Below are 27,582 nucleotides of genomic sequence, written 5' to 3' on the forward strand. Positions count from 1 at the left end.
CACGGGACCAGCCAGCACCATTCATTCAGCGTTCGAGAAAAAAACCCCACTCTAATCTTTGAGAAAAAGATATCCGTTTGGAACTGCCTATCCACGTCAAGGGGGAGTAAGCAGGACCACGAACGAGGCAGCGGAGATAAAGGTCCATCTAAGGAAGCATCATTTGGGAGTTGTGCCCTGGATGCACAACCCCACAAGGTTAGCAGCCCGAAGTATCAAATTTTGACCATTTATCACAAAGGTAATACACCACAGGAGCGCCCCTCTGTCTCTTCCATCCCCCATTTCTTCTAGTATATAGTTTCCAAATGAATATAAAATTAAAATGCAAGTACCGTAAAAAAAAGTACATAGGTCCGTAAACAGATGTATAAAAAAAGAAGATATTGGCCCCAGAATTTGGGGAAAATGGCAAATTTATTTTTTGTACAAAAGATTTAAAAATCTACTTAAACCTAATAAAACCTATATAAAATTTGGCATTCCTGTGAACATACCGACTAAAAAGAATAAAGGTGGTGTCATTTTACGACAAAAACAACCCCCACAAGAAAACGCAGCAAAAAGTTTTTTTTTTTGGGGGGGGGGGGGGGGTTCAATTTCTTCACACTTAGATTTTTTTTTCCAGCTTTCTAGTACATTGCGTGGAATATTAGAAAGTACAATATGTCACACAGATAAGCCCACACACACCTCTGTAAACAAAAAAACTGAAAAAATATAAAAAGTTATACCTTTTTGAATGAGGGGGGGGGGGGGGGTAGGAGTAAAAAATAAAACTGCAAAAACAAAAAAAAGGGTCCTGAAAGGGTTAATAAATTTTAGGTCTGGTCAGCCTCTTTTTTAAAGGATAGAAAACTACATAATATCATTGAAGACCAAATGGAAACTTGACAAAAAGGGTAAATGAAGTTTACTCGGTGCCCACCGCAATCCCTGAACTGTGCATGAAATAAAAAATGCATAGACGTGCAGGGTCCTACAGATACAATGGATTCAGGTCTGGGAACATTATCAATAAGGGGGTCACAATTCAGGTATTTGTCAGGGGGTTTTCAGTTCACCTGCTCCATAAAATGTCCTGCAAGGGTGAAAGCAGCCAGTGTCCTCGTCAGGTAGCTCTCCAGGAATACTGTGTAAATGCAGATAAGTGGAAATTCTGCTGGCCTGTATAGCTACCAAATTTCCACCAATACCTATGGAGAGATGACAAAAGTTTTTAATTGATAGATTTTAAAAATGGTAATCATATTTTTCAACAATTATACGGTGACAAAATAAATCAAATCTAAACCTGAAGCATCACTATGCTGCACAGGCGAGATTCAAGTATGTACAGGCTGAAGAGATTCTTAGCCCATGTTTACACCAATGTTCTTGGTGATAATATAATGGAAGTGGTAGATTAGGTCAATTTCTGATGACAAGTTCCCTTTAAAAGTAATTTCATGAAAAGGAAACTCACTGGGAAATCTTTATTTAGAGTTTAACGGGTTGGCCACTTTACCTCATGTTTTCTATAATGAGTGTGTAAGTGTGGGGGGCAGGATATTAGGTAGTTTACCAATTTACAAACTATTAAAATGTATCCACTAATATGATTTGTAAAGTGAAGCCTTCCATTTCCTAATCAGTCAGACATTCCTGGCTATAAAATGGCAGCTGATGGAGGGTCATGTGATCTCTGTCCATGAACAAGGTCCTGGCAGGGCGATTGTTCAGGGCAGATAGAGACCTTCATCTGCGGCCATTTTATCTACCATGAACAATCACCCTGCCAGGACCTTGTTCATGGACAGAGATCACATGACCCTCCGTCAGCTGCCATTTTTTGGCCAGGAATGTCTGGCTGACAAGAGGCTGCACTTCACATATAAAAAATAAATAAATAAAAATCAGTGCAGAACTTTTAAGAAATGTATATTGGAAAATAATCTCTGCAGTGGAAACCTAACATCTTGTGCCCGTCATGTATTCACCGTTACCACCGATGTATAAAATGTTATTGGGAAAAGTAAAACATCTACATGTAGTTTTATTGATGGTAGACATGTCCTACTAAGAAGTTTTTGAGGAACTTTGCGCCTTAGGACTTCTTTTATTAGAATTCTATACACCGCGTTTGCAGCAATATAGAGTTTTAAAAATTACGGTAAAAACAGTCTTGGCTAGTCTCCGGCTAGGTCACTGAACCACCTCAATGTGCCTTGTGTTATAATTTATTCACAAGTCCTGCCTGGTCCTGGCCATCCACAGACGGGACTTGTGTCGGGGGAGTGAATACATTATTAGACAAAGCCCTCTGAGGTGCTCTGGTGACGTAGATGAAGCACCCCAGACTGATTAACATAATTTTTTTTTCAAGCATAGTTTCTCAGGAACTTGTAAGACTGATGGTAAATGTCCTTAAGATGCTGTTAGAATAATACAATCCCCTGTGTGTACTCTGAGGACAGTGCTGCTTGGCACAGGGAATATTCCGGCTGCAGCTCACGATATGGCAGTGAATAGAAATTTGTATGTTGTTATTTCCCATTGTGGTCAATCCAGATTAATGAACGACTGTTTGTCTGCTCATTACATCCTTCATATGAAATGTCAGTGGCAGGTTATGAAAGAACTCTGTGGGCTTCAAAACAATATTTGATATCTCCTCCCTTTAATCCTCTGCGCTCAGCATCCTGTTATGTATGTACAGATGATAGCGGGCGCCCTCCTTTTGATGTTAAAAGCATCCCTTTTCTCAGTTGTTGTCATCCTAAGCTTTTTATCCTTTTTCATATAGGTCATCTGCCAATGCTGGGTCTAGATCATGAGTAGCCTAAATAAGTAGGATGGCACTGTGCCAAGGATACAGGCTGAACGGGGAATCGAGTACCAGGGGCTGCAGATATGTACATCATTTCTACTGCCTGGAGTCAATGGCAGGATTTTACACCTGTAGATTTTATCCAATGCTTTATTATAGGATGATATTTCACTATGATACATTTAGGAAACCATCTCAGATGTTCTACAAGAGTGATCCACTATAGTTATACGGAACAGATTGCTCCCTAAAACTAACATATTTTTCGGCCTATAATGCGCACCAAAAATCCTTTAATTTTCTCAGAAATCAAAGGTGCGCCTTATAGGCCAGTGCGCCTTATATATGAACTTATACAGAAATGTACTACAAACAAGATGTACTGTACATTTAACAGTGTTTAATAGCTCCATCCCCAGAAATTCCCTGCACCTTCCCACACAGTATACAGGGTCCCTAGCTCCTGAAGTGCCCTGGCACCACAACTAACATTGTGCCCATCCTGCCCTCCCCTAGCACGGAGAGACCGGAGCCGCCATAGTGCCAACCACGAGGCAATCATCATCATCATCATCATCAGATGTCTTAGCAGGCATTTATTAGAGGTGCGCCTTATAGTCCGGTGCGCCTTATAGGCCGAAAAATACGGTAAACAGATTTATCAAGACATTAAGTCCTTCCAAACGCCACAAGTAATTATCAATGCACCATGCAGATACTACTACCCTATTTCACTCAAAATAAGACCGCCCCTGCAAAAAAAGACTATGCAATTTTATTCAAGCAAATAATAAGGCCTCCCCTGAAAATAGTGAAATAGTGGATATATCCGCCGCAGAGCAGGAAGTGGTTAAATAAAAAAATTTTGCTATTCATTTTCATATGGGGATTGTAAAATAATGAGATTATTGTTCATGGAAATATTTGCATATTGAATTATAACTTCCATAAAAATTTACAGAAAACAATATCTGCTGTGGGGCTAAATAAAAAAAATGTAAGCTCCGTAAAGGATTTAAGGATGCAACAGTGAAAGTGATTAAAAGGCCTGTTAATGCAATCCAGTGGACTTGCAGAAAGCTAACATGCATACAAAACAGCTACATTTTTAAGTAAATACTCTTTATAATTCTGGTTCTATGTGCCAAAATACCCACTAACAGTACCACTGTCACTTAAAAAGGAGTAAGGTAGGATTCACATCTTGTTTCTTCTTCTGTTGACAGTGTATTTCCAGAAGATTCCACTTCCTGCTAGCAAACACCACATTGTGAGGAGAGAGAAACTGCAAGCTACAGGCAGATAAGTTATCCAGGAGAAAGGGGAGGCAGGCACATACATGTGAGAGCAGAGATTTAGCAGAGCTGACAGTGTGTAATAGGCATCTCATTATCCCATCTCTGTTCTGTCTCATCTCTCATTTGTTAGATATTAGTACAATGTTCAGAAGGTAAATAAAAGTGTATATAAACCTGTACCGTGATACTCTAACCACATTGTCAGCTCACAGAACTAAGGGGGAGGGGGGGGGGGTCATGAAGTGCTATATGGAATATTACAGTGACCATCATGGAGCGACAGGAGCTAAAAACAGCTATAAAACTGCGTAAAATTATAAAGTAAGGGGTTAAAAAATATCTTTATTGTGTAAACATCACTAGGGGATTGAGATTTGATCATTTTCTTTAGGGGGAAAATCCCCTTTAAGAAAGCACCATTTTCTGCGATTAAAAAAGGGACATTGGACAAGACCCTGTATTTCTTTATAGCATAGTCTAAGGAAACACTGAAGAGGTTGGTTGAAAGTCAAAACATTTCAGAATGACAGAAAGGAGAAGAACAGATGCAAATCCGCTTTGATGCCCTGATATTTACTTCACAGGTCACAGATTTACTTTCAAATAATTACTTGAAGATCAAATGTGGATGACCTGAGAATTTCTCTTGAGATAGAAACTGTGTATTAAGTAATGATACTTGGGAAGTATCTATTTCTAGATAAAGTATTTATATACTTTTGAAGTCACATTTGGTAAAGAATAAGTCTAGGGGATTTCCAGAGGCTGTAGTCATAGTTATAAAATATGAATATCATCTGAAATAAGTTACATTAAAACCTTAAGGACATGTCCTAAAATGGCCTTCAGGACACAGACCTTTAAGTTTTTTTCCTGCTCAAATTCCAAAAGATAACTTTTATTTTTTTTCTGACATGGGCATATAAGGGCTTGTTTTTTTGTGGGAAGATTTGTATTTTCCAATGGGTTTATTTTTATGGCGAAAATAGCATGAGGATTCAAATTTATAAACCCTTTCCCGTAACCATGCAGAATAAAACAGCTGCTTTGCCACTTGTTTTTTTAATTTAAACATTTGTTCCGTTCCCCACACTTTATAATAAACATGGTATAATTATTCTATAGGTTAGTACTGTTAAGGAAATACCAAACATACAGGCTTTCTTATATTTTACTACTTTAGCAAATAAAAACTCCTTTTTATGGAAACCGCATTTGCCTAAGAGTTGCCATATTCTGAGAGCTACAACTTTTTTATTCCTCAATCAAAAGGTTTCTCAGGGCTTGTTTAATGCAGCAAAAGGTAACAGTTAGAAAGCGATCAAAAAGTCATATGTACCCTATAATAGTACCAATCTATTACATGTTTTTGGGGAGGTAGGAAGCACTAAATTTGCAATTTTTAATACATCTGACAAGATGGGTATAATAAAGTAATAGATGCTTGGCCGAGGTCACCACTAATACAAATTTTGCGTTGAAAGGGGTTATTTTCATATATATATATATATATATATATGGAAATGGAGTGTTTTTTTATTATTTTATTTATGCATTTACATTTTTTTTTTTTTTACTTTATTTACCGTAGCTTTTTTTAATGTCCCACTAGGGGACTTACGCTGGGGACACATTGATCCCTTATACAATACTTATGTATTGCAATGTATTGTAACTGTCAGTGATTTACTGACAGTTCCCCTATTCGATCCAGTCTTGAACTGTTCACTGGAACTAATTATAGCGAGTATATTTATATTATATATATGGCACCCCCCAATTCATCAATTAACAGTATGTTCATATAACAAAGCACAAAATGCATTAATGCATATATAGTATATACTGCACCCCCCAGTAGATAGTTTGCCTTCTCTCCCCATGATGGAGACCCTGCATCTAGTTGTGGGAGAAGCGATTTTTATCATCTTAAACATTGACAGAGGTATCAATGTTCTTCCCTGTATACTGGGCATATTTGAGGCACCTCCTAACATCTGGGTGGGAATAAACAGCGACACTAACTGGTTAAACATCATTATTCTATTTTGACCTATTTACCAGCAACACATGTAAATGTTGTCTAATAAGCACCTACAAAATGCAAAACTCAGCACATGGTTTACTCCGACACTTGGGCAAACAGACAAGTTCCTGCATTTTACCTAATAAACCCAAAATGAAACACTCATTTTCTTCTAGAATAGATCCTGGGCTTATTAAAGTAAATATAGGAAGGCACATTGATACTGAACGCTGGTTTCATACAGAGCTGAAGACTGGAGACTGTCTGCTCTCAAGTCTGAGACGGGTCACTCACACCTCGGGCCCTGCAGGATAATGGGGTAAGAAGGAAGCCGTTTGTCAGCTCGCTGGTGACACCCTGTAAATCTCACTGTCTGACCTAAACAGTTCAGAAGCTTAGCATTCTAAATGTCATCTCATGATGTAATATACTGAATTATATAAAACAGAAAGATTCATACAACGTCATGCTGTTCTGTAAGTGTATGAGAAAGCATTTTATACCTAAAAGAAAGGTTATTTATTCATACTCTTCAGCCACAATGTTATAATGTCTAGTACTTTAACAGTTCTACCTAGTAATGCAGGGTTACATCCCTTGCTACAGCATCTATACATAACTAGGATGTAGTATGTATATAGCCAACCAGCACGCCCCGCCCGCCCCCTGTATTATAGCCAGCCAGCACGCCCCGCCCGCCCCCTGTATTATAGCCAGCCAGCACGCCCCGCCCGCCCCCTGTATTATAGCCAGCCAGCACGCCCCGCCCGCCCCCGGTATATAGCCAGCCAGCACGCCCCACCCGCCCCCTGTATATAGCCAGCCAGCACGCCCCACCCGCCCCCTGTATATAGCCAGCCAGCACGCCCCACCCGCCCCCTGTATATAGCCAGCCAGCACGCCCCACCCGCCCCCTGTATATAGCCAGCCAGCATGCCCCACCCGCCCCCTGTATATAGCCAGCCAGCACGCCCCACCCACCCCCTGTATATAGTCAGCCAGCACGCCCCACCCGCCCCCTGTATATAGCCAATAGCCAGCCTGGTCCATTTTTTGTGCCAAAAAACTTGGTTTACACTTTAGTAAATACTATATATAAAAAAACACCCAAAAATACCCCCACAGTTCACACAGTTGCCGCAGATTTGTCAGCTGCACATCCATGATGCGAATCTCCCGTTCCACCACATCCCAAAGATGCTCTATTGGATTGAGATCTGGTGACAGTGGAGGCCATTTGAGTACAGTGAACTCATTGTCATGTTCAAGAAACCAGTCTGAGATGATTCCAGCTTTATGACATGGCGCATTATCCTGCTGAAAGTAGCCATCAGATGTTGGGTACATTGTGGTCATAAAGGGATGGACATGGTCAGCAACAATACTCAGGTAGGCTGTGGCGTTGCAACGATGCTCAATTGGTACCAAGGGGCCCAAAGAGTGCCAAGAAAATATTCCCCACACCATGACACCACCACCACCAGCCTGAACCGTTGATACAAGGCAGGATGGATCCATGCTTTCATGTTGTTGACGCCAAATTCTGACCCTACCATCCAAATGTCGCAGCAGAAATCGAGACTCATCAGACCAGGCAACGTTTTTCCAATCTTCTACTGTCCAATTTCGATGAGCTTGTGCAAATTGTAGCCTCAGTTTCCTGTTCTTAGCTGAAAGGAGTGGCACCCGGTGTGGTCTTCTGCTGCTGTAGCCCATCTGCCTCAAAGTTCGACGCACTGTGCGTTCAGAGATTCTCTTCTGCCTACCTTGGTGGCGATTTGAGCCACTGTTGCCTTTCTATCAGCTCGAACCAGTCTGCCCATTCTCCTCTGACCTCTGGCATCAACAAGGCATTTCCGCCCACAGTACTGCCGCTCACTGGATGTTTTTTCTTTTTCGGACCATTCTCTGTAAACCCTAGAGATGGTTGTGCGTGAAAATCCCAGTAGATCAGCAGTTTCTGAACTACTCAGACCAGCCCTTCTGGCACCAACAACCATGCCACGTTCAAAGGCACTCAAATCACCTTTCTTCCCCATACTGATGCTCGGTTTGAACTGCAGGAGATTGTCTTGACCATGTCTACATGCCTAAATGCACTGAGTTGCCGCCATGTGATTGGCTGATTAGAAATTAAGTGTTAACAAGCAGTTGGACAGGTGTACCTAATAAAGTGGCCGGTGAGTGTATATAGCCATACGGCAGTTGTGACGGGGTTAATATTGTTACATAGTGTAGGCTTGCATTTTGCTTTTTGGAACAGAAGGCCTTTATATATATTTATAATGAATGTTATGGGAAGGAGTTATGCATTATATTATTTCTACAAAAATACATAAAAAAAGAACCCACCAGTCATATACATGCAGACTGTACAACTTTAGAAAAAATTATTCTGTTCCATCCTTTTTTGCAGCACATATTTACATAATGTCTCTTTCACGGCTGAAATGATTGAGTATTCGTTGCATTTTTTTTTTCAGTAAAAACTTTTCTTCATGGAAATTTTAGGATTCTGAATGCAGAAACCGGTTAACCAGCCCCCAAATAAAACACTGTATAGACTGTATGCTTTTTTTTAAAATTTCTTTATGAATCTGATTAGCTTTTTACAGCACAATAATCACAGTGCGTGGCGAGGAGCTGATGGTTATGAAAATTCCCTCACCAGCTGTGACATAAATGTTATCTTTATGCTTGCGGGTAAGAGGCTTGTAAATTATTTGTGGTAGCGCATTGAGAATTTCACTTCTTTCATAGGCACATACTGTATTACTGGTACTTAAATAAACATATAAGTGGTAAGTGGGGACCACTTCATATACCATAGTGCAATTTGTACACATAGCAACATATTATTTTAGTAATCATACTTGGAGAACGGCTGAAAAATATATTAGCAATAAAGAGCAGTAAATGGATATCGTACCGTTTATTACTGGTGTGTAGACAACAATCCCAGCCAAATTTGGGTCGGATACAGTTGTGTCTAGTATAAGGCCACCAACACTGAAAAACAAGTTGGATTGAGTTAATGAAGCAGAATGTACCAGGTACTTAATCATTTATTTAACATCTTGATTTCGTTTTCTAATGCTACAAGTTCAAATAGGATGGTAGATCTTCTGGGAATCTCGGAGCTTTTGTGACAAGCAACGCTACCAGATGTGAGACTTTCTTTGTAGTTAGTCTCTGGGATGTGCGAGTGGCTGCGGGCTTCTTCTTAATTAACGGCTGCGGAAAGCTAAGAAACGTACAAGCTAAGGAAGCGCTAAAGAAACTTTCAAAATGTGTCTTCTAGCCACTATTAAACTATTTTGTGAAAAAGCAGAAACAGATGGGTGATCTGAGAAAAAGATGGCAGAAAAGACGACACAGGGCTCTAAGGGATGGCACAGAAAGTACACTTAAACTACATTTTATTAGTATTACAGGGACTTTTACCCCATCAAACTACTAGATCCCTCAGGTAGAGTATGAAATGTCCTTTCTAGAATCCTCTCTTATGGAATATTTCACCCATTTAGCTATAAAAAAATGCCATCAAAGTCATGTGAAAATGAGCAGAGAAGAGCCATATTTGCCTGAGATGAATCAAGTATAGAGGCTGCACGGTAGGATCACTACAGACCCCATTATTTTCAGTTCTGTTGTACCTGCTTTTGGTGTCATATTAAAAGATAAGAATCTCAACTCTCAGGTTTGCAGCATTCTGTGCTGCAGGCAGGTAAAGACAAAAGGCCGTAACTGCATCAATTTCCACCCATGTCTTTACCTGCCTGTATCTCTGGTTCTGATAACTCTGATATGAAAGAGGAGATTCCGTCTCTAATATTACACCAAAAGTCTGTTGGCTTTTTAAAGGTCCCCCTTCAGCCTCTGAAAGTGACTCACCTCAAGCAATAGACTCCTAGCTCATTTACCTGGCTTTAGAAATCACACCATCTCCAACCTGATGGTCCTAGTAGTTTAATAGGGTAAAACCTGGTGTTCATTTAAAAAACAAAAAAAAACAAAAAAAAAAAAAAAACAACTACCAGCAGGATCAAGGGTTATAAAACAAGCACACTGACATATTGGGGTGTGCCTCCTATGGCTGGATCTGCTCTTCTTTTAGCTTATTTTTACAAAAAGAGCCTTTAAAATTATGGAAATTAACCTGAGGGGCTCCGGCTGCATAGCTGTTAATTGAGTCCAGAGCCCCACAGGCTCATTTGTATTTTCTAAATATTTTAAACAGGGAAGTAAGAAGGTAATAAAAGAGCAGATCCTGCAGGAGAGGGGTACACACCAGCATTTAAGTGCACAGAGTTTACAATCCTCATTCCTGGAGGTAGATTTCCTTTAAACATTATTTAAGGGGTTGTCCAGATCTCACTAAATATTTTATTGCCCTTTAAAATATGATAAAACCATTGTTGATGTTCAACATTCTAAAAAATTTCTTAAAATGCACACATTTTGAACAAAAAAAAAAAAAAAAAAAAAAAACACACATGCGCACACAGTTTCCCTATTTAAACGTAATTCATAAGCAGCTGCCGTCAATCTGTCACATCAGATGACAAATAGACACGACTGCGTGGCTGGAAAAACGTTATGGAGAATTTTCATTTGCCTCCAGCTGAGCAGTAAACCATATGTTGACAAATGTAAGTGAATATATCTGCAAGCTTTTATTGATATTTGTCATTTTTGTGAATCCACATGAATTGGGGAGAATCCTGCTGGGCAGAATCATGCTATATTAAATATGGAGGTTGTTCAAAATAAAACCTGGAGGTCCAACTGGTACTTAAAAAAAAAATTAATACACAAACAAAAATAAGTCTCACCTATTATAAGAGATATTGTAATGGAGGTGCCATAAAATATGGATTGTAAAGAAACCCCACAGTCTTATTTCTCATAATTGTATTAATGAACAATTAAAACATGAAGTCACCAACCTGCTAATGAGCATTGCAGTAATGACTGGCTCCCAGCCTGAGTGAAGAACAGTTTTTGTAGCTGGATGCTTGGAGGCCACTACAATCCATATTGGAGTTAGTGCCAAGAAAAAAGTACCCACCAAAGGTGATACAAAAGAGTATGAATCTAGAACAGAGAATAAAATGTTACTTTTATGAGAATTTCCCACATCAACATTATAGGACATCTACCACCAGGATGAAATACTCTATGCAAAAGAGCCTGAGGGACTCCGGGCTCCATTAACACCTATGGAGCCTGGAGCCCCTCAGACTCATTTGCATACAGTCCTTCATCCTGGTGGTAGATGCCCTTTAAGTACAAAGCAACCTAATGTATAGGTAATATAGAGACAGATGTTAAACAAGAATATTCACAGTACGCCCTATAAAGATTTAAAGATGAAAATTACATGAGCAACATCCTTCCTTGTGATTGAAATCACCAAATATAGGTGCACCACCGTGTTGGGGTCCTAACAAACATTTACAATCTTGATAAAAACAAAGTAGAAAACAGATTAAGTTGTATTATTGTGGGCTTATTACAACAAGAATGTTACAAATCAACATTTAGGTCTTCATCGGACACTAGGGCAAATAGGAAGCAAATACGAGATGCAAAAAAAGATGCCAGTGTCTCCTACCAAGTCTTCAATAGACTTCACAGACTAGGAGACACCAGCATCTGTCTTACATTTTGACAGTCGGGTCTAGTGCCACTGGAAAGCACAAACCACATGTAACATTTATTGTTGCAACAAGGCTACAATAATACAAATGTATGCCTCTTTCACAATAACCTTTGGGGACGGATATCCAGCCGAACAATTTGTGGCCGGATTTTCGTCCCCATAGACACCTACGGCGCCCGTCTGCGGTACTTGGGCACATCGTGTCACCATATAATCACTCGTAAAAAGATAGGTGCCATAGAGTGTAGAAAAACACATTAAAAAGGTTTCTTTCATATGAACCCAAGTTTATTAAAGGGGTATTCTCGTCTGGGCATTCACATTGTTTTATTACCTTATATACTCGAGTATAAGCCTAGTTTTTCAACACAAAATTTGTGCTCAAAAACCCTAACTCGGCTTATACTCGAGTCAACTAAAAAAATAAAGTCAAAACTCACCTTTCTGACATCACCTGTAGGTCCTCTTCTGTCTGGGACAGTCTGAGACAGAAGAGGACCTATGGGGGACGTCGGAAAGATGAGTACAGTGTTATTTTTTTTTCCTACTACAGGGGCTGGGCAGGCTGTATGCTACAGGGGCTGGCAGACTATATACTGGGAGGATGTAACCAATGCATTTCCCACCCTCGGCTTATACTCGAGTCAATAGGTTTTCCCAGTTTTTTGTGTTGAAATTAGGGGTGTCGGCTTATACTCGAGTATATACGGTAATCTGCCATAGATAAACATTTCTTCAATTAAATGTTATTAAAAAAAAATGTTCCTGTGTGAAGATAATTTCTCATAAATGTAGTCTTATGGTCCCTTAGAAACAAGACTGTGTCCTCGGATACGGCCACCTCCGCCTGAGAGATTGCATAAATAAACAAAAAAGGTTTTTGTATATAAAATTTCCGGGAGTTACTACATGTCCCACAGCCGTCCTGTGGTAATGATCGCTGTATCCAGGTGGTCCGGCAGGACCCTATAGCGCAAGTCTGGCCACCGCTGCCAGAGTGTGACGTGGTCGTATCCGAGGAAGCTATCTCGTTTCTAAGGGACAACATGGCTACATTTATGAGAAATTATCTTCACACAAAATTCTTTTTTAATAACATCCAATTGAAGAAATGTTTATATATGGAAGATTAGTGAAACTGAATGTGAGTGCCCAGGCGAGAATACCCCTTAAAGTTGTGAAGTGTAATGGGTAGTCATGATATCAAACATCATTGCTGACAAAAATTCTGGCACAATGTGCTATGGCCAGTATAAAGTATTAAACTGCATTTGTCACTAGTGATAAATAGAATAAGGTTTTCTCCTTTTTATTCAATTGCCATCATGTCCCTTGGAATGTGCAGCAAAGACTTACCAGCTATGGGCTCAGCCCGGGAGCCCTCTCCATGCAACCGCCGTGGGAAGTAGTATTACGTCACAGGTCGGTAAGGGGTTAAACTCCATCTTAGACCTCTTTTACATTAAAGTATGAAAACATCTGTATGCTACTCGTACCGTTTTCATACGGGTGGCATACAGCCAAGTTGATTACAATGGGCAATATGTCCATCCATTTCATTGCAGTGTTGTCCACCATACCGTTTCATGTCCAATATAGAGCATGGCCTATTTTTTTGAACCTAGAAGCCTCTTTTTATTCAATTGCCATCATGTCCCTTGCTGTAGAAGACGCAAGACTTCACCATAGCCTCTTCTCTGTTAATAATTGACTAGAAGATCCCCTGCTCCACTGAGACAATGCAACACAGGAACACTGTTCTCATGAGGGAAAGAGATTTACATTTATTCTTTCCTCATTAAGGATTCTAGATCTTACTAGAGAACTCTGATCCAAGTCCTGCATATAGGTCAGTCACAGTATTTAACCCCTTAACGCTGCAGCCATTTTTCGTTTTTGAGTTTTCATTTTTCACTCCCCACCTTCAAAAATCTATAAAACTAATTTTTTAATAATATATATTTTAATAATAATATAAAACTCTTGATTACACATTTATCATCTAATCTGTCAATAGCTGATAAAATTATTTTGTGGGAAAACCTATTTAAAATGAAATATGTTCAGGGACTGAATTGGGATTAAAGAGTCCTATCATTCAATAATATTAGGTTATAAAGTAATACATCAGCAGTGAACTATAAAATGTACAAGTATGATCCATTTGGGTTGTTATTTTTCCTGTTTCAATAGATTTTATTGGTTTAGGGTTGTTATTTTTAACTTCTGGATCCACCTTTAATAACAAGGTTAATATCACCCAGATTGATCTCATTGCTGCACTAGAATCTATTCTGTAATGTATAACCTATGGACTATAGCGACCTCTAGTGGTAGACATAGATTCCTACTTCCAGCCTTCTTGCTTTGCATACAGCAACCTATTCCAGTGAAAGAATCACAATGTAATATTCTTAGTAACATACTAAGAAAAATGAATATTTCTCAAAAAAATGATAAGATAGAAATAATCACTTATACTGAAACTGCCTCTGGACAGTCACTGAAGTCATATTATTATGACCTGCTACCAACTAGCTGGGGATTGACCACCGACTCTCACTGCCAGTCGCTCAAGTACAGCAGCAGTAGGACCAGGAAAGTGCCATGTCATTTCTATGTACTAACCACTGTGTGTGAAATGTGTATGAAAATAGCTTTATTATATCAGAAAACAGAGAATTAATAACAGTTACAGGAGGGCATAAAATGAAATGTATAAGAATATTTCCCAAAGTCTTCATCCGTCAAAAAGGAAGAGGGCTTGCTGAAAAATACAGAAACACAAGAACAAATCGCACTAATGGTCTTACCAATGCAGTTGTAAAGACCCTGGCTAATCCATGCCAATATGGCAAGTGTGATAAGATCACCAAAGCTGGCAGCGATAGGTGTAGCTACATTGTCTGGGTTTATTCCCGTTTTCTTTGATCCAACAATAACACCTACCATAATGATACCTATTTTATAAAAGAAAATATATATTACTATTTGAACAAACAGAGAATTGGTGATATCACAGATCCTGACCCAAAAGTCTAAAAATAAAATCACAAAATAAATAAATAAATAAAATAATAGGCAGCATTCCAAAAGCTGGGGGAGCAAAAAGTGGAGGTACGAGAAAGCTTGAAAAAGGCTGAAGCTCACAGCGGGGACTGGGAGCCGTCAAGCATTATTAGGGTGCCTCGAAGGGGGGTTGGGGTCTCCAGTATTGGGTGGCTTTATTTATTGGCTAGTCTGGGGTCTATGGTCTACATAAGTTATTGATTCATCTATACTGATGTGGCCACTTGAAGTAGAGTGGGATGAAAGTGCTTCCCTCAGACCAAAAAAGGTGGTCCACCCCTGCTATAAACCAAGTACAAGAGAATGCATCAGATTTACACAGAATGTGCACTAGTTCAAACACTGTGCATTTCTGTTGCGTTATCTTTGCTATAATGAAGGCAGGTCATATGTAGGACATGATTATACACAGAAGCATCCTACTGAGTAGCATGTGGCATACATCCCTTTGGCAGTGTACTTACCTTGAAGTAGTGATGCTATAAAAGCAGTGGCCACACTACTAGAGCAGAGAAGTATTGCATGGTCGAGACGGTATTTGCCCTCTGGAATCCAGCCCAATATAACTGCTGCAACGGCAGCCAAAAACCCAACTACTGTTGCTTGTACCTACAGAGAAAAGAAACATCTGATGGTTTCAGATAACAGGAAATGTAATCTAGAACACCAAATCTGTGGAGCGATTCATCTTTATGTTCCTGTTTTTAAAAAATTAATCTGTCCAATTCTTCAACATACTTGTAAGATTCATCTTACCAATTGCTACAATTTACAAAAGGACATCTAGAAAGCGGTTGGGGTAATGATCTAAAGGGCTCTCCAAATCAACATGACCAAAACAACAATGGTCTGGCCGAAATGTAAACTTTACAATTAAAATACCATTGGCCAAATCTGTCCTGCCGGTGTGAAGAAGGATTGGTAACATCTGTCACATCTTCAATTGTTTGTTCTGACAACGAAAAGTCTGGTAGCACCTTATTCCCCTCTGCCAACTGAAAGCAAATATTGACTCTAACAAGCGTAAAGCCCCTTCTGTGGAAAGCCATGGATTTTTGGTTGGTGGAGTGCCATAACACAACAGAAAGACAAATGAAAACGTGTAAACAAATTAAAAGGAGTCCACAAATACACCATCAACGAAAACTCAGGTACATTGGAACAGATGAAGTTGAAAGGTCAGCCTTTTACAAACAAGCCTTTACTCTCCTGATGAATAATCTCCACTTGGAATATTCCATAACATGGATATTTCAGCCTCCTGATGTTGTACACTGTTTCGCACTTTTGATGAACTACATGGAATAAACTTTCAGCAGAACAAACAATTGTATAATAGTTGACTACAAGGCAATGTCTCAATGAAATTTTGTGTTGGTTTGGTGGTAGGTTGTGTTACTTTTAACGCGGACGTTAACACAATTTTTTAGCCAAAAATAAAAATATATATCACACACACGCATATTAAAAGACTAAAGGTGATCTAAAATGATGAGATAAAAGACTAGGTAAGGAAATTAATATCAGAACCATTAATTATTACCTGTTTCAAAGCCAGATTACCAATGATAAGATTCCACTTCTCTATAGGAGAATCCATCTTCCCAACATTCACCTAAAATAAAGACATGTCATCAATGCATTGCTGAAAGTGTAAGGGGATATTCACTAGTGTGTAAGAACCCTGCTCCAGTTCTGCATTAAATAAGAAGTATTTCTGCACTTTGCGAGCATGGTGGACTAATATCTGTGAACGCCTAATATCAGCTGTTTTAGGGTGCGTTACACGTGGTGCTTGCAATGATTTTGGAAATGCAAAACAAATACCTGAGGATCGGCACGATCGCATCTGCATGCAATACCCAACAAATGTCCTGTGCTTTTCATGTAAACCATGCAAAACACCGGGTGCTCATAACCAATCATGTACATTTTACTCAAAACACATATGCAAATCGGACGAGCCCCACCCACGGGCACTTGTATGGCGTTGAAATGAAAGCCATGCACGTGACTGCACCCTTAATGTACCAAAGGATTTAAAGGACATCTACCACCACATTTAGGTGCATGCTTGGAGTGATGCGGGGGGGGGGGGGTGTCCTCCTGCAACGTTCTGACATCTTTGGCTCATTTACAAATAGTTATAAAGTCTTTATTTCAGAGTAAGAGGCGCTCACCTCTCCACTAGCTGAGCACTTCCTGGTGGCGGAGGATAAATTTATGCATGCCCCCTCATTGACATTCTCCACATCCCAAGCCGCAATCGTAGCAGACAGACGGGGATGTCCCACGGCGGTCTGCTAATCTCGTGCATGCGCGTGAGCCAACTACCTTTCCACTTGTGGTGGCCTAACTTAAGGCCACAACTTCTATTTTTAAATTACACTCTCAGAAATCAGTAGTGAGTATGGTAAATTATAATCATTGATGAGTCCAAACCAAAATTCTGCTGTCAAAGTTAAAAGGAACCCGTCATCCCTCCCTCCCCCCCCCCCTTCTCAGTCCACAAACCTCTTATGTTATATGTAAATCCCCTGGAAGTCTTTTTGCATATTTGTAGGTTGCAGCGTGAATGAAAAATAATCTTTTATTCATTTGTACGATGCAAGCACACAACCCCACCTCTTGCAGTCAGGTAACCCTGCCTCCTGCAGTCATTTTGTTCTGTCCACTCCATGCATCTGGATTCCCAGCCCTGCCTCCCAAGAGTGGAGATCTTGGAGGCAGGACAAGGCTGCACTTGGAAAAAAGCATTGTATAAGGCCAATATTTGGGTGAGCCAGCCATTTATTAAAAAAAAAAAAAAAAAACCTTGGTGGTGGAGTTTCTTGAATTGGAATTTGAGGCGGACAATTCCTTAAAATCCAATTAAAAAATACTGGCAACTAAACCATATTTTTAAAAATAAAACAAATGTCCCATAAACCTTTTTATAAGGGGGAAAAAAAAAAAGTTGTATTCTCTATAAAGCTTAGTAGTACATTTAATAATATTGAGTATGGTCTCCAACTTCTCTAAAAATACCTTCCTAATACAGCTGCAAAGTAAAAGCGACTCAATACATCAGATCAAAAATCTTCCATTTTCATTCTAATTTTTCTTGTGCATTTCTTGGAAACCACTTCACGTCTTGATTGTGTTCTTACAAGAAGCTTATTGATTGTTTAATGCCGAGCTCTTTGTTTAACAATTTGTGCCATTATCCAACAACCCTGAGCCATTATCTTCAGCCTGCACATCCAAATGCAAAGGTTTGCCGTGAGATTGGGCACAAAGACATTAAAAAGAGAAATGAGCTTACCGGCATTTGCTACCTGAAAGCAATTAATTTCAGCATCGATTTTCTGGGCGATATGTTTGTGCTACAAAAAAGCTGCACAAATAACATTTTGTTGGGATCACGTTGGACATGAATAACATTGTGTTAGCACCGAGCAGTTTCAGAGGGGATATGATTAAATTGCTGGCCTCTGCATTTCCATCTACAATGCCTGACTACATGCAGGCGACCTTGAACAAATCAGTTCTCGCTCACAGTGAAAAAAAGGCTCGAGTAACACTTAAAGCTCATTCACTTGTTGCTGGGCCTGCATACAGCAGTGCCATCCATAGCTAAATACTGGAGGCAGTATACCGATTTTCCATATATTGGGGGAAATCATTTTACAGTTTCTGATTTAAAAAAAAAGGCATCTAGACCCTTCTTGAAGCTCTCTGCTGTCCCTGCTGTGACCAGCGCCTGAGGCAGGTTATTCCACAGATTGACAGTTCTCACAGTAAAAAAGCCCTATCGCCTCTGGTAAGTAAACCTTGTTTTCTCCAGACGGAGACCATGTCCCTTCGTCTTTTAATTTGATTTAATCTGGAACAATTTACCACCACTCTCCATAGCAATCCACGGCCCAGAGCCCGTAACACGGGGAAAGATTAGGGAATAAATAGGACATGTCCCATCTTTTCCCCCCCATTTACGGAGCTGCAAGTGTGCAGCCATTGCCGGTCTATGAGGGCCGTACATACATCCCCCTACGGTCATGTAAATGCGGCCTTACTCCTTTATTTTGCAATAACTCCCTGACCCAAGCGTGTCACACTATTTACCCAACAGATAAAGATTCCTGGCAGAGATGCACATGCAGTAGTAAACTATACAGCTAACAGTTAACCGCCTGCCCCCGAATATAATATTCACCTTCCGAAACCAGCAAAAAACAGAAGCACTCATAGTAGATGCAAAGATTATTTTTACTCAAGTGGTACGGCAAACATAATGATAAGTTTCGGCACAGACAGCCTTTATCTATTTTTGGCTCTTTAGGTTTGACAGATTTTTGTTCTAAATATCAGGCCATAGAGCAGATAGAGGTACCAAAAAGAGGAGCCAATATTAAAACCCTCTTCCGACACTGCAAAGCTGGATTTAACCGCCACTACGATCTTACAAATATAGCCCACTTCCCAATGTTATCGTATTATGACCTATATTTGGCGCTTTAGGCACGAACCAAAATGGTTTTATCATTTTCTTTTTAGAAACCAAATCAGACTTAGTTTAGACTAAATCACAAAAGTCCTGCTGGTAGGATGTGACGTCACTGGGCAGGGTCATTTCTGGATACTTTTTATTGTTGTTGCTTGTGGGTTGAAACGCGTCTTACTGTATTGCAGTTTGCTGTACAGTAAAGACAAGCTGACTACGACTTTGTAAGTACAAAGACTTTGTCTCTACTTGTTCAAACAGGAGTCTCCTAGCAACCTTCAGTTACACTCCTACATAGAAATATATCATAAATCGCTGCGTAAAACTACATTAAAAATTTACTAAAATGGTACTTTTATTTCATAAGCTTAGTTTTAACCTCAAGCAATAAAAGTCAACTTACTGCGGTTGAGAGTCTGGATGCTAATGTCATTTCTAGGTTTCCTTTAAGGCCAAGCAATGCAGGAACCAAGATGAATACTTCTGTAAGATTCTTGAACACCTCCCAATGCTGAAAAGGAAAAAAAATTGTGAGCATTGCATCATCTATTTTAAAAATTAATATCCTAGTTACCTAAACCTATCAAGCAATCCTCATCAATTATAAATCATTAAAAGCAAGAGCAATTATGTAGGTTAACGTTTCCTAGCATCTACACTACAACATTATAAATCCGGACAAAGTATATGCCCTCACTATACACTACTGGATTAAAATAAAGGCTGTTTGGGCGGTAGCCGAGGCCCAGGCCTTCTAGGGGGCCCATGGTCAGGAAAACCACCCACCAAATTTTAGATTGAGAATGAACATCCTCTATGAAATCATCATATATATATATCGGTTCCTGCTCTCAATTAACATGTACACAAGAGCCATTTTAGGAAGTTTGAAGGTTCTCAAACAGTCATGAAGCCACAGATTGAAAGCAGGCAGAATGGATACATCCTCAATTCTCCAAGAAGCGGATTCTAGTACCATATGTACAAAGTGAATTCCAGGCTTGTAGGGGCTATAATATTCATACATCCCAGGGTCCCCCTTCCCACCCTTGGGAAACCGCTCCTCCATGTGTCCTTTTCAAAAAGCACCCATCACATGGCTTAGCGACTTGGGCGTTTTCATATATTTGAAAAGGTCACACGGAGAAGTGGTTTTGTAGGGGCAGGGCTCCTCTATAGCCACTCCCAGGGGACCAGTGTCTAGTCACATACGGCATGGAATTGAAAGGTACTATATAACATATCTTTTTTTCTGTAAATTTGCTGTATATTTTTTTTTTACACAAAAACTCTTTGACAGTGTATGTATTATGCTCTGTGGGGCCTGGGGGAGTGCTAAAAATGGATCCATTTGTGACATGTTCCCTTTAAGTGTGAGGCTCCATTTATTTCTGTGTACACCTAAAGAGAGTGAACTGATATGAAGGGAGACAGGAGTTGCTCCTTTCAAGTGTTCTCACATAAGGATATATTTACCAAGTCTGTTTTTCGCAATTTCTTGTCACTCAAGTGTTTTCTCTAAGGGAAACCCTCAAGGCATTATATTCTGGGAAACTCTTAAGCACTGCCACTCCATATAACTTTTAGTCTTAACAAGAGTTGTTCAGCTACAATACATATCACATATTAATAGGAGTCGTACAGTTAAATTATTATAATTATAATATAATTATCGCTGCACTTGACTTTCTAGGCGTTTACTGACAACACAGGAAGCCATTTAATATTTTAGTGGCCCACAGTAATACACTTAAATCTAGGAGTAAAATAATATTCTAGATGGGTTTCTTAGACGATTTATTAATATTTTAGATTTTGAGAAGAAAAAGGGTATGCCTTCAACATTGTACGGAAATTCTCAAAGTCTTACATCTACACATGTATACAGACCTGTACAATGTCTAGCACCATTCCAGCAGACACTGTCCCAAATCCTGCTAGGAGGAACGGCACAAGTATCTGGAGCGCCATGGTAAAGCTAGATTCTTTTGGCAGTTTTTTGCTCCCGTCAAGTAGAGCATCAGTGTCCCCGTCTCCAGTATTCCTACTGTCCTGCAGCATTGCATCATTTTCGGAGTCGTCCCTTCCATCACAGTAATCATAAGCGTCATAGTCATAGCTTGTACTGCAGATATTTGAGCAGTGCGGGCCATTTCCCATATAGCCTGGCTCAGAAAAGTGATGATACTCAAGATGTTGCTCAGCACGGAGGTTAAAGCCATGTCCTGTGGGTGACAAGCCATTGATTTTCTTCAGTCTGTCTTCCTGGCCCTTGTGGCTCACTAGAGGAACCATGCTCAGGAGAAGGGATAAAAACTTGTCAGACTGAACCGATTTTAAGCCAGCATTCCAGTCAACAGGGCCTTTATCAGTAGGCGTCCCATGGTAGTCACTCATTCTGCTGCAATCTTCCTATCAGGAGTGGTAAAATTCTGCTGAGCTGGTCCCTAAAAACACAAGAAGAGACACTTTTAGAGAGTTACATGGTGGTGTTATAGTGTAAGAAGTAACGTTTGTAGAGTAACTGGCAGCAGCTAACCAAACATTAGCTACCAAATATTAGTTTACTTCTGTCCTTCCAGTCAGACAACTAAACAGGTTGAAGCCTACTACTACGCTTTATAAATTGATGTGAGGCAGAATACTGATCCTACTGTAGTGTCCCCTGCTTGTCATTTACTCAGATCTGCCTTTATTTTACCTTCTGTCCTCTCACCATCATCTTTTGGAGACTCAAGAATCTAAGTAAAGAGAGACGGATATCCATCACAGATTAAAACCTGCGCTAACCAAGTGATGATCAACTTAAAGGGGTAGAGCAGAAACAAGAGGTAGACTGCACTCAGTGGATCCGCGGTGCTCAGGTACGGCCGACGCAAGCTGATGATAATCGTGAGTGCCAGGATTTTTGTTGATTATTGAACTTAAAAGGGTAGTCCACTTTCCGCATTTCATATAGTCTGTGTAAGGAAAAGTAATACAATATTATCTGTATCAATTCCTTGCCATTTTAAAGATCTCTGATAATAATGTCTTGTGCACCTGCATGTCCATCACATCACCATGGACAGATTCTATCCACTGGAAGTAAACAATGAAGCTTTCGATAGGACAGCAATCTGAGATGTAGAAAACTGAGGAATTGATATAAAAAGTATTTTGAAAAACTGTATAACTTTTCCGTACAAAAACAATATCAATTATTTGGTGAAAGTGGACAACCCCTTTAATTGTGTCTTTACTACACTTTTTTCAGCTCTCTCAAGTAAAACCAGGCCTTATGGTACTGTGTGTAACTCTAGGGATGGGATGAAACATCTTACATACTGGGGCACCGTACTACTTATTACCATCTTTCATACCAGGGCACAGTGCTACTTATCCCCATCTTACATACATAATGGGGCACCCTACTACTTATTACCATCTTACATACCAGGGCACAGTACTACTTACTCCCATCTTACATACATACTGGGGCACCGTACTACTTATTCCCATCTTTCATACCAGGGCACAGTACTACTTACCACATATCGGTACACAGCACAGCCACAAAAACGGTCAGGAATAGGACCTGCTCTAATATCCACCATTAAAATCAGGAATGATAAACAAGGAACATTTACTGATGGATCCAAGCACCATGACTGTGGTAATCTTATATTTATCATTGATGGCCTCCTTTCTAAAATCAACATTTAGAATTATGCTAATGAGTCCTCAGTGCTGCAGTTTAACAGGCTGTTATACTGTGCAGAGCAAGTCTCCCCTCCCCTGCACTTCCTGCTGCTCATAGATCACATGGGGGGAGATTTGGTGGGGATTTGGTGGAGGCACATTCTGCTCATTGTAACAACCTGTGAATCTGAAGCACTGGGAGGCTCTGGTAACACACCCCAGAGTCCTTTAGGCAAAATTTGTATACATTTTAAAAGTAGATTTTAGAAGAAAAGAGGCCATGGATAACAAATAAGAAGATAATCCCAGTCACAATGTCTGGATCTATAAATAAGTGAACTTGGTTTATCATGATCAATTTAGATGGTAGGTTTCCTTTAAGAGATGGAAACCACATCCATAGAAATGAATTTAATAAAGGGGTATTCCCATTTAGGCAAATGAATGTTATTGTATGTACAATAAAACGCTATTGTGGTCACACAGGTGTGCACAGTATCAGAGAGTACTCAGGGCTGTGTGATATAACCATGTGTGACCATGGTCAGAATTACAGTCCACTAGAAGTAAACATAGAAGCTGCCTATAAAATGACAAAAAGCAGAGATCTAGAAAACTGAGGAATTGATACAAAAAAGTACGGTATATTGGACAGGTGAATAAGTTTTCATGATATAAACAATTACATTTATCTGCAGAGATGGGAATACCCCTTTAATTTATATTTGGGTTACCCACTAAATCAACACATAGCACAGGAATAATAGAAAGATCTGCGTCTAAAAACACTGAGCACAATATCAGAAGCAACTTAATGACCAAACCATCAGTTTCCAAGCTAATGATCTAGTACAACAACATCTGTACATCTTTACCCTATTTACAAGTAGTAAAAAAAAAACATGTTGAATGTAAATACGGTAAGTGAATAGTAGTCTGGGGGTCACCAATAAAAGGAAACAGGTCTGAGAAATCAACACATCTACAATACAAACTTCTACATTTACCAAGTAAAAGGAAGCAGAGAAGAATAATAATAAAATAATAATTTAAAAAAAAATCAATCCAAATGACAGAAAGAAGGAAAACAAATTGGGGAAAAAAAATATGTGGGATTGGGAGGGATTAAGTGGTAAATACATTGGGATGATTCCAGATCAGAGAATACGTCTATAGCATAGTACGAACATAATGAAACCCATAGACACATGTACACAAGATAATAATCTCTTAGGCACCTACCTAGATATCTAGGCACACTCCATAAGCTGTGACAAGAGCTTCAAAATACATAAAATGTCAGCAAAACCGCAACATGTATAGTAGAAAACCATAAAGCAAATGCTGTAAACCCTTGCACTTTCACAAGTAATCTCCCTATGACCTTTGATGACATATCCATGTACTATCACTGTGTGAGGAACTCATCTTTTCCAAAGTCCAAGTTATGTTACAACGCGATGCTGCACCTTTCCCTGAAAACTTCACATGAAACGGAAAGAACGATAGACAAAGCAAGTGTCAACTGCGAAAAAACAAAACTAGCTGGGGCATATTGAAGGGATGTCTTGGAGCACAAAAACATTGCAGGTTTTGCAGCACAGCACCACACCTATGTTCAGGATATTTGTGGTATAGCAGCCTAGATCCACTGAAGCTGCCACTTCTTTCAGGAAATTCCAGTTCAGGTACTCAGCCCAGATATGTTGTTGTTCGGTTGCCAATCCGGCCCCTACCAACTAGCCATGGCTAGGATTGGCCATGGGGACATCAATTAGGGGCGTCAATTTGCTGGATTGGACGGCCAGATTAGTTTGGCCGCCAATCTGACCAGGTCACACACCCGATCGCCAAACCAAACTCATATGATGGGTCAGTTTCTCTCTAAATCAGTACCAATCCGAACTAGTGGCAAGACAAAATCATTTTTTGTTCCCTAGAATTTACCTTTTAATGTTGAGATTTCTAATTATATCCCATAAAAATGAAATTATACTTTTGATACATTTTGCATATCGTTAGTATAGATATTTTTTGCAAATAGCCATTATTACAATCTTAAAAACCATTAAAATTATGGGAGTTGCTTCAAAACCGATTTTTTTTCCAATTTACTCTGGTGCTGACAGTGACTTTTTCGAAACCCTACTATTCACAGGCCAGCTACTAACACTAATTCTGAAGTCATCCTTCTATAAGTTAAGAAAACCTATCATGAGGAATCAGAAGTCGATCTGATGGTAGATTCCTCCTGCCTGCCTCTGCCATAATCCGTCATTAAAGGGGACCTACCACCACGATTTTACCTATAAAGGTAGAACGGGTGGTAGGTGGATGAATGGGACGTAAGGATAGCCCTTTTTGGGCTAATCCTTACGTCCCGGCTATCCTTTTGTAAACTTTAATTACTTTATATGCTTTATAAGCGGCTACTGGGGCGTGGAGTAGCCGGACATGAGGCTACTAGTCGCGGCTACTCCACGCCCCAGTAGCCTCGTTCCTCCGCCTACCAGGTAATCTTCGGCGTGCAGCTCCTCGTAGCTGAGCGCCCTCGTGCGAATACCCTGCGTTCTGCGCATGCGCGGGCGTAGCTCCGAGGCCGGCGCTACTGCGCATGCGCAGAACGTTGGATACCCGGACGTAGGCGCGCAGCAACGAGGAGCTGCGCGCCGAAGATTACCTGTTAGGCGGAAGAACAAGGCTACTGGGGCGTGGAGTAGCCGCAACTAGTAGCCTCATGTCCGGCTACTCCACGCCCCAGTAGCCGCTTAAAAAAATGAGCATATAAAGTAATTAAAGTTTAACCAAACTTGTTTTAAGTAATATGTAAATTAACTGGAGAGGCTACTGGGGAGTGTAGTAGCCTGGCCGGGCACTGGCAGGCAAGGCTACTCCTTTAACCAGTAACCTCTGTATTACTTAAATAAAAAGTTTTTAACAAGTTCGGTTGGGTTAGGTAGGGAGAGGCAGGCAGGAGGAATCTGCCATCAACTTCTGAAAGTAGATTCCTCATGGTAGATTTTATTTAAGAAGAAACCTACATAACCTGTGCACTGCCGATGCATGGTTTATTTGCCACTAGGTTGAGGAATCAAAAAGTACAAATAACTGTAAATATCATACTGCAGCTTCACATCTGTAGTATGAAGCTACAGCTCGGAAGGGCTCTGGTAATGCCACACAGCTCCTTTCTGGCATAAATTAAAAAGATGATTTTAGAAGGAAGGAGGCCTTAGATCCAGGCACTGTGACAATGGTAATCTCCATATATTTGTTATCTATGAGCAAGTACATGCCAGGCAGCAAAAAAAAAAAAAAAGTATATAGGCTCTGGCCTCCTGATGTATCTGCTGCCTGGGCAGTACAGCTAACAGGTCTATGCCAAGCCCTGCATGTGTTCACCTTTAACAGTTGTATGGGGTGTGTGCAGTCCCAATCCGCCCGAGACCCCCTGCATGCCCCCTTGGCGTAGAGCTGATGTTAAAAGGGATAATAGATGCAATTACAAGCACTGGTAAACCACCCCAAATGGGGTGTATCAAGAGAGACAAACACCAGGTTGGACCTGACATACCGTAGTTTTGTTTGCCAGCTCAGGACGGTCGGCAGATACATCTAAGCGTCGTGATGTATCTGCCGTGCCGGTGGGGGCTTTATCATACCCTGGGGCACGTAGCGCCAGCATATGATAACTCTCCCCCATAGTTTTGCCTTTATACAAATCACTAGTCAGACCACACATGGAATAATGGGTAGAAAATATGACCATTTCTTTTGCCTTGACTGGTATCCATTTTTGCATCCAATTAATCATGCTAGGCTAGGCTTTGTGGTGACATTTTTCAAGCAGGAAAAAAAGATGCATATCCCCAGTATGATAAGTAAAATTCCTCCCATTACATGCAATTTTGGGCACCAGCGTAGAAGGACGTAGCTGCAATAGAACGGGTACAAAAGCGAGTAACCAAGCTTATTAATCCCTTCCCGCCAAGGCCCTTTTTCGTTTTCGTTTTCAATTTTTCACTCCTCACCTTCAAAAATCCATAATTTTTTTTATTTTTCCATGTACAGATGTGTGTGAAGTCTTGTTTTCTGCATAACAAATTTCACTTCATAGTGTTGGTATTTAATATTCCATGCCGTGTACTGGCAAGCAAGAAAAAAAAATTCCAAATACAGTGAAATTGGTGAAAAACACATTTGCGCAGTTTTCTTGTGTGGTTGGATTTTACGGATTTCACCGTGTGCCCCAAATGACATGTCTACTTTATTCTTTGGGTCAGTACGATCACGGGGATAAACTTGTATAGGTTTTATATTTTTTTCATACATTAAGAATTAAAACCTTCTGTACCTTATTTTGCCATCTTCTGGCACTAATAACGTTTTCATACTTCGGTATACAGAGCTGTGGGTGGTGTAATTTTTTGCGACTTTTGATGACGTTTTCAATGCTACCATTTTTAGGACTGTACGACCTTTTTATCCCTTTTTAATCAATAAGATCCAAGCTGTCATGGAGACCAAGCGCCGCCATTTTTTAAAAGCCGC

General features: G+C 40.0%; 1 protein-coding gene across 2 annotated transcripts in view; it reads right to left on the reverse strand.

The window, feature by feature from the left end:
- SLC41A2 (solute carrier family 41 member 2) overlaps positions 1-27,582 on the reverse strand; it is a 66,303-nt gene that overhangs the window by 11,874 nt on the left and 26,847 nt on the right. For both annotated transcript variants that reach the window (XM_072146447.1, XM_072146448.1), the window contains exons 2-9: positions 21,241-21,797; positions 19,754-19,861; positions 16,411-16,482; positions 15,332-15,476; positions 14,612-14,758; positions 11,083-11,230; positions 9,063-9,142; positions 1,065-1,196 (exon numbers count right to left, since the gene is read on the reverse strand). In XM_072146447.1, coding sequence (XP_072002548.1) covers positions 1,065-1,196; positions 9,063-9,142; positions 11,083-11,230; positions 14,612-14,758; positions 15,332-15,476; positions 16,411-16,482; positions 19,754-19,861; positions 21,241-21,747 — 1,339 coding nt within the window. In that variant the 5' untranslated portion in view covers positions 21,748-21,797. The remainder of the gene's footprint in view (positions 1-1,064; positions 1,197-9,062; positions 9,143-11,082; positions 11,231-14,611; positions 14,759-15,331; positions 15,477-16,410; positions 16,483-19,753; positions 19,862-21,240; positions 21,798-27,582) is intronic.

This window comes from Engystomops pustulosus, chromosome 4, assembly GCF_040894005.1.
Source record: "Engystomops pustulosus chromosome 4, aEngPut4.maternal, whole genome shotgun sequence".
Classification (NCBI taxonomy): Eukaryota; Metazoa; Chordata; class Amphibia; order Anura; family Leptodactylidae; genus Engystomops; species Engystomops pustulosus.